The 8,207-nt window shown below is 43.5% G+C and overlaps 1 protein-coding gene across 2 annotated transcripts in view; it reads left to right on the top strand.

The window, feature by feature from the left end:
- ANTXR2 (ANTXR cell adhesion molecule 2) overlaps positions 1-8,207 on the top strand; it is a 176,799-nt gene that overhangs the window by 100,823 nt on the left and 67,769 nt on the right. For both annotated transcript variants that reach the window (XM_034770867.1, XM_034770866.1), the window contains 2 exons: positions 37-204; positions 4,278-4,358. In XM_034770867.1, coding sequence (XP_034626758.1) covers positions 37-204; positions 4,278-4,358 — 249 coding nt within the window. The remainder of the gene's footprint in view (positions 1-36; positions 205-4,277; positions 4,359-8,207) is intronic.

The following is an 8,207-nucleotide window of genomic DNA, read 5'->3' as shown; positions in this document are numbered from 1 at the left end:
GCCCACATTAATACCATATATTCTCATTTTATTTAGGTTCGTTGGGGTGATAAGGGATCTACAGAAGAAGGAGCTAGGTTAGAAAAAGCCAAAAATGCTGTGGTGAAACTCCCAGAAGAACCAGAAGAGCCCTTTCAACCAAAACCTCCTAAACCCAAGGCTACCTCACAAGCTGCTCAGGAAAAGTGGTATACTCCAATTAAGGTAATCTTTTAATCTTTAAATGAATGTAACTTTGCTGTGTCTTTATATTAAAGGCCAGATTTTGCAGCCCTTACTCATACCGAGTAGTACTTTACTCCTCAAGTAATTCCATTCAAGTAAATTGAACTATTTTTGGAGTAAGGGACAACTCAGAGGGAGTAGGGGTGGCAGTATGTGGCCCTTAATTTTAGACTTCATTATTCTGCACCAGATTCTGATACCCTTATTCACAATGAATTATACCTTACACCATGAGTAAGGCTAAGATTTAGTCATGGGTAGGCCCATCGACAGAAATTCTGGGCCCTAGGGCCAGGGCCTGGGGCAGAAAGTGCCGAATCCGTCACTTCCGGGAACGCTTGCGGGGCCCCCCAAAGCGCGGGGCCCAGAGCGCGCATGCCTGGGAGTCCTGCGGCCTGCCCTTCTAAATTGCCTGGGCCCCTGGGCAATTGCCCTGTTTCTCCCACCCTGTCGGCAGGCCTGGTCATGGGTATTTTTAGTAAAAATCCTGGACGTGTCACAGGCAATAAACAAAAATTCAGGGCCTGACCAAATTTTAGCTGCCCTGAGGCCTCACTGCTCTGGCAGGCCACCAGGGTGCTGCAGCTCTGGGGTGCCCCAGGACCAACCCCACCAGTCGCTGCTGCTCGGGCGGTCCTCGGGGCCAGCCGCACCAGCCGCTGCTCGGGCGGTCCTCGGGGTGCTTGGCTCTGAGGCCTCCTGAAAAGCTGGCCCTGGGGCTGTTGCTCGGGCAGGCCTGGGGTCAGCCACACTGGCTACTGCAGTTGTGGAATTTCACGGAGGTCAGAGAAAGTCACGGAATCCATGACTTCCGTGACAGACTCGCAGCCTGAACCATGAGTAAATCAATGGGACAACTCTTAGAGTAAGGTACTACCAACAGAAGAGTATCAGATCATCCCCTTTTATTGATGTTTGCTCTGTTTATTTCACCATTCATCTGTCATCTGATTGATTAAAAATCTAAAGCTGTTTGTTTACAGCTTGTAATAGTTTTTCTAAATAATTTGCTGGGTCCAAGATATTCTTGCGAAAAAAAGTAAAAAATAAATATAGGCACAGAGTCAACAAGAGCAAGAGTCAAGTACAGAAACCTGACTAAAATAAAGAAAGTAAAATAAATGGTTAATGCTAGTAATATTATTGAATAAAGAGATTTCCCTTTGGAGACTGTATGGGCCACCTCCAGCCCAACAGTAAGCTGCTTCTTCTGAAAAACTGGATAGGAGTCCTTGGACATCTTTCATTAAAGTGTGTATAGGCAAATGTCCAGTCAGAAAGCATCCAGGTCACATGGTGATTTAATTGAGATGCTCTGGTTTACATAGTAACATGCTTTGGTTGTAAAATAAACAGAACTTTTCACCAATGCTAACCCCGTGGCACTGGCACTCAGAGCTTTCTTGATATTATACTTAATTACAGCCCCAAAGGGTTCTCAGCATGTTTAGTTTCAGTACCACATTCTCCTAGGATTAAATAGACTGAAAAGCATATTCTGTAAAATCTGCACAACTTAAATATTTTAAAACATAAATGCTCAAGAAATATAATGGGTTGGATTCATTTGAATCATGAGTAATGTAAAGGGCAGAAAAACAATGCAATGCAAAACAATCAATAGTTTCTTTTTAATACACTATTAAAATTACCTTTCAGGAAAAAAAATTGAAGTACGCAAACCTACTGTATTATGTAAGAGAGAATTCATGGGCAAGTCAGGCAGGTTGATAGCTAGCCATTTTGTTGCTGAGCATCAGACTTAAAACCTTTCTTTCATTTTGAAAGACTCATCTGACTTTCCAGCTATTGCCAGTACTCAAACGGGGAATAGCTTTGAAACTGGTAATTTCACTTGAAACAGAAGATACTTTTTAAATGGGTCAGCAGCAGTTGGCAAACAGAGAAATAAACCATACAAATGGCTAGTCAGTCCTGCAAAATATCTTCTGACCAGTCATGTAACCTGGTGAATAATAATAATAATAAAAATAAAAATTAATAATTTATAATAGCAAATAGACATGGGAAGGGTTCAGGTACCATGAAGTCAACAATGCAGCTGGAGCTCAAACCAGCAAGGAGCTGGGCAATAAGAGTTGAGGGTGCTCAGTGCCTTGCAGGATTGGGCCACTGAAGAGCAGGAATAGCTCTGGAAGGACCTGGTGAACGGCCTGTTTAGCGTCACTCTCAGTTAAGTAAAAAGCTGTTTAATAAAGAAGACTGAAAAAAAGTCATCGGAATAAAATAATCCATAAAAATACATGAACAAAAAGCAGTTTATCTTTGTTTGATCATCATGTTTTTTCGTTCGAACAGAAGTGGCATGGGTTTACCTTAAATCGGTTTATAATCCCATCTTTAGTTAAACTAGTGCAACTCTGTGTATTGATGAGCTCACAGGCTTAGGGCTTGTTTTAGCTAAATTATATCAGTATAGTTAAGCTGCTATGGTTATACTGGTATAACTCACCGTGTAGGCACTCTTAGGGTACATCTTCACAACCCGCTGGATCGGTGGGTAGCAATCGATCTATTGGGGATCGATTTATCACGTCTCATCTAGACGCGATAAATCGATCCCCGAACGCACTCCCCGTCGACTCCGGAACTCCACCAGGGCGAGAGGCAGAAGCGGAGTCGACGGGGAAGCTGCGGCCATCGATCCCGCACCATGAGGACCATCTAAGATACGTCGACTTCAGCTACACTATTCTCGTAGCTGAAGTTGCGTATCTTAGATCGACCCCCCCCCCCCCAAACCCTCCAGTGTAGACCAGCCCTTATTCTGGAATAATAGTAGTTTTTTCTGGTTTAGTTTAAACTACTTCCAAAGTGACATAAACTAAACTGGAAATAGGCACTCTTATTATGGAATAAAAGTGTCCATATGGTGAGTGATACCAGTATAATGCGTTAAATTCATACCTTACCTCATGCCAGTATAACTTCCCATGTAGGGCAGGTCTTCACTACGGGGGGGGGGGGGGCGATTTAAGATACGCAAATTCAGCTACGCAAATAGCGTAGCTGAATTCGACGTATCGGAGCCGACTTACCCCGCTGTGAGGATGGCGGCAAAATCGACCTCCACGGCTCCCCGTCGACGGTGCTTACTCCCACCTCTGCTGGTGGAGTAAGAGCGTCGATTCGGGGATCGATTGTCGCGTCCCGACGAGATGCGATAATTCGATCGCCGAGAGATCGATTTCTACCCGCCGATTCAGGCGGGTAGTGTCGACCTAGCCGTAGACAAGCCCTTATATTGGAAAAGCCCATAGCTTAGGGCTTGTCTACATTTAAAGCGCTGTGAAGCTGTAGCACTTCAGTGAAGACGCTACCTACACCAACGGGAGGGAGTTCTCCTGTCAGCATAGGTAATCCACCTCCCAGAGAGGCAGTAGCTATGTTGATGGCTCCCATCAATCTAGTGCTGTCTACACTGGAGGTTAGGTCGGTTTAACTGCATCACTCAGGGGTGAGGATTTTTTGCACCCCTGAGCGATATAGTTATAGCAACCGAATTTTCTAGTGTAGACCAGGCCTTAGAATTTCCCACTCATTTAACACTTTGTGGAGCCATCACTTAATCATTTGTCCATGGCTCTGTTTGTTCCCATTAATTAGGATTTATGCTTATACAGTCCCAATTAAGCAGCACTTGTCATTCACTGTTATTAGGGGATTGTCTGCACACAGACTTGCACCAGTGTCATTAGACCGAAGCAAATTCTAGGTGGACAATTTTATTTTGGTTTAAGGGGGCTTATTTCAGTTTAGCTTAAATCTGTTCCTAGTTGGTTCATCTAAACTGAACTAATCATGGTTTTAAACCAAAATAAAAGTGTCCGCACAGATTGCTGCAGCCGCTTAACTACACCTGTTTAAACTCATCCTTTCAGTTAAACCTGAACAACTCTGCATGTAGAAACGTCTGTGGCTAAATCAGCTCCCTGGAAGACGACACAGGACAGCAGCTGTCTCGATTTAAATACATCCCTGTTAATTACATACACTGTAATGCTCAAAATCAACCTGCTCTATTGTTACAGGGTCGACTTGACGCACTGTGGGCTCTGTTGCGACGGCAGTATGACAGGGTGTCTTTGATGCGACCACAGCAAGGAGATGAGGTTTGTGTGTGTGTGTGTGTGTGCATTTAGTGGGGTGGAGGGAGAGAGGAAGTTGGTTCTATTTCACAACACCCTCTGGTTTATTTATTAAATTAAGCCTCTAGGTATAAATAAGAATGAACATTGATAATGCACTCCTCTTAGCTAAACCAAGTTGTACAATTGCTTTACAGTATTAGTTTCTTCATTTTAAGGATGGAAACGATAAGGTTTGTAATTCAGGAAGTCAGATCATGACAGGGGCTGCTCACGGCACCCTCCAGAAAACTCCTACTGAGGCGACAGGATATTCTTAATAAAGTGCTTTGGTATTTCATATATTGTGTCTTTGTAGACTGGTTAGGGGAACAGTCTTCATGTTCTTAACTCTTTGATTCTAAAGCCAAAACACAATGATGAACAGAGAAACAAACAATCATTTAAAAGTAGTGCCATTAAAAAGATGCATCACCAGCCAAAAAATGCTACAGATCCTTGGTGTCCCGAAGCAGTTAATTAAAATGAAGAATGCTGTAAGTCTTTTTTTCTGTCCCAAATGAGGTAGTGGTGGGGAGAGATCGTGCAACTCCGTCAAGAGCAACACTCCCCAAACTTGTTGTGTGGGTGATTGATTTCTGATCTCCATGTCTTAAAGAGAGTGTCACAAATCCACCTGATGTCCTTTTATGCTGGGATCTGTGACTTATCTTTAAGATATTTACTATCTCATAGAGCCTTATTGGCTACAAATCCGAGGAGGAGACTTAGAACAGGTTATTCCAGCTAAATGCAACAATACCTTATTCTCAATAAACTCGCTCCAGCGCACCTGTTAGCGGATACTCTGTGCATGTTTTTTGCAAAATCTGCCCATTATTGGCCAAAGCACACCCCTCTTGGAGCTCTGCTAGCACAAATGCAGATTTGCTGATCCCTTGAAATCTGTGGACCCACTCATTCAGACATGGGCAGAATTTGGCATGGAAACGCTATACTCTAGAAATATTCTTCCTTTCAAGAAAATAAATATCCTTTTCTCACGTAAGCAGCCGTACAAGCTGACAGTACAAGTATGCTGTTCACCATTAAAAACAGCTTATCTGTTAACTTTCTTCCTCAGTGCTTCACTGACTTAGTAGAACTCTCATTCAGAAGTTGATTTTATATATAACAAAAGTAGGACTTTTTGGAAACTTATGTAAAACTTTTTAAATACATGTCCTTGATGCAGAGTACAAATGTGCAACCTGCCTGTTTAATACAAACCTGTTTAGGGTGCATTGTTATCGGTAGGTACTATTACTGATATTATTAGATACTGTTCCTCCAGGTACTTTGGGGATGCATCACTGTCCTTGAGTAAGGAGTAGTGTGCATTGATACTGTTCCAGAAGCAGACCATGGGAATAATCTGCTCCAGGCCTTAACCAGCAGCAGATGATCAGACAGCAAGTGTGAAAAATTGGGATGGGTTGGGGGTAATAAGTGCCTATATAAGAGAGAGCCCCATATACCAGGACTGTCCCTATAAAATCGGGACATCTGGTCACCCTAGCCACATTGTTCTGTCTTAGTGCACTGACTGGCGCAAAGTGGGAGTGGAATGGCGTCAAGGCTCTGCCCACACCCTACCCCTGCCTGCCTCTCTGAATGTGACAGGAAGCAGGAGCCCCAAGAAGGTTGCTCTCTTCCCTGCACTGCCACTTGTAAGGCAGGTCATTCTCACAGGGGAGAAAAGGGGAGACACTTATGTCCTCTTACTTTTTGTGCAGGCAAGGCAAAGACAAGACTTGCTCTAATTCAATGAGCACCTTAGAAACGTCTCTACATAAAAAAAATTGTACAGGGGCATGGATGCGTGACACTTTATGGGGAAATAAAGCTGAGACGTCCTCATGCCGGGACTTTGCAGTCTAAATTACTCATTCCAGTAAAGGTTGACTATGAACCTGGTGTAATTTCTGCACCAGCCAAGGATCTGCTCCAAGGTGTAGGGCCACAGATCTGCAATGCATTGAACGTGAGGATGAATGTGGTAGAGAAGGAAGTTGAGAGCCAGTGCAGGGCCTGATGGAGACAGTGATGCTGGAGGTGATATATTTGAAACCGTGGGGTCTGGAAGATGGTTTTGGCAGCAGCATATAGGTACACTAGAAGGGTGCAATGTGAAATGTAGGAAGGTCAGCAGCAAGAGGTTGCTGCATTCAAAGGCCAGGGCATGGACCAGTTTTTTTTTTTTTTTTTTTTTTTTGCTCATGGGGTGGATGGTATAGGATGGATTTTGGAACTATTCTAAAGGAAAAAATGGCAAGATTTAGCTGGAATGGAGGCAGAGAGTGGTGGTGGAAGGAATAAAATGTGAGAGGAGAGTAGCAGGTAAGGGATATCCTTTTTGTAACAATGTACAGCTTTGTACATTAACATTTTCAATAGATTTATTGTGGTTGCAAGATTGTTATTGTTAGTGTGTTGGAAATCCAGTTAGGCATAGTAGATCCACTTGGTAAACATATGTGCCATATACAAAACCGGACAGTTTGACAGGTAAATGCAATATGTGAGTAGAGGCACTGATAAAATAGTACCCGAACAGGCTGAAAACTATGTGCAATTTTGCTACCAAAGTTGGTTGTGGTTTTGCAGCTGTAAAAATGGGACTTTTGTAAACCACTGCTGCCATAGAAATAAGCAAACAATTTTAGAACCAGCAGGAAACGAGACTTCTATTTTATATGAACCTGAGAAGGCAGTGACCAGTGTCTTGTTTTACGAGAGAGAGAGAGAGCGAGAGAGGGGAAAAGATCTGGCTGAATTTCAATTGACTCAGAGAGGGGTAGAATTTATAATGCTGGATGAAGCATAAAATACAGTCATTGTCCTTAGGGTGTGACCCGTGGCAACATAAGAACACAACTTCTGTCTGGCTAACAGCATGTTTTATACCCCAGAAAAAAAAATCCTTTTATTTATTCATAGATTGTTCAGTGCAGATCTGCTGCTATACCTCTTGTGAGTTCATGTCAGTAAACAAACCAACTCTCTCTCACACACATACTGGAAGCACTGTCATGCTAAATAGCAGGCCAAACAAATGTTTTCCTTTTATTGCTTAGAAACCTGGTAGTTCTCATTTGCAGGAGAATTCACTGCTGAATTCAAGTCCTTGATCAAGTAATTAAAGTTTAGGCATGAAGTATCAAAGCAGAGAGAGCTTTCTCCTCCTCCCCTTTACGCCCCTGGTCTTTCCTACAAGCCAGCTAATGCCGAGGGTGGCCCAGTTTGAGGGCCGCACACAGTCGAGTCGAGAGGCTTTGATTTGTGGATGGAACTCCTTAGAGTCATAAATTTTTCAGCTGGCAATCCACAAGGTTAGGGAAGCTTGTCCAGGTGTGAGCTAGCAGGTTGTCGCCGACATCTGTTTAGAGCACAGACACAGGTCCTCACCAGCCTGCAGTGAGGCTGCTGGATTGTCAGCAGATGTAGTTAAGAGTGGCAGAACAGTTTTGGTCTCACATTTGCCGCCTGGGGGGCTGAAACACTAAAGGTAGAGTGGGGGTGGACACAGCTGCGCTCCCAAACATGCCTCAGGCACAAATAAAGAGATCTAATATAGTTTGACTCTGTTGTGGTGGGGAGACGAGGACAGAGAGCCACTTCAGAGACAACTTAACGCAGCAACATCTGCCGCCAAGTTTCCAGGGAGTGACAGGGGACAGCAGGTACAGATCGAAGTCCCCACGTAAACAGCCTTCATTAAGCCATGAACTCTTTTGATGGGGTTCCATCAAACAGGCTAGAGTCCGCAGCAGGAGTTGGGTTATTTTTCAAAGCCCTGTTTTGTTTTGTGCGCTAACAAGGTAATTTATAAAT

The sequence above is a fragment of the Trachemys scripta genome, chromosome 5 (assembly GCF_013100865.1).
Source record: "Trachemys scripta elegans isolate TJP31775 chromosome 5, CAS_Tse_1.0, whole genome shotgun sequence".
Classification (NCBI taxonomy): Eukaryota; Metazoa; Chordata; order Testudines; family Emydidae; genus Trachemys; species Trachemys scripta.
Note: the sequence above shows the minus strand (reverse complement) of the source record. Positions and strands in the feature narration are given on the sequence as shown.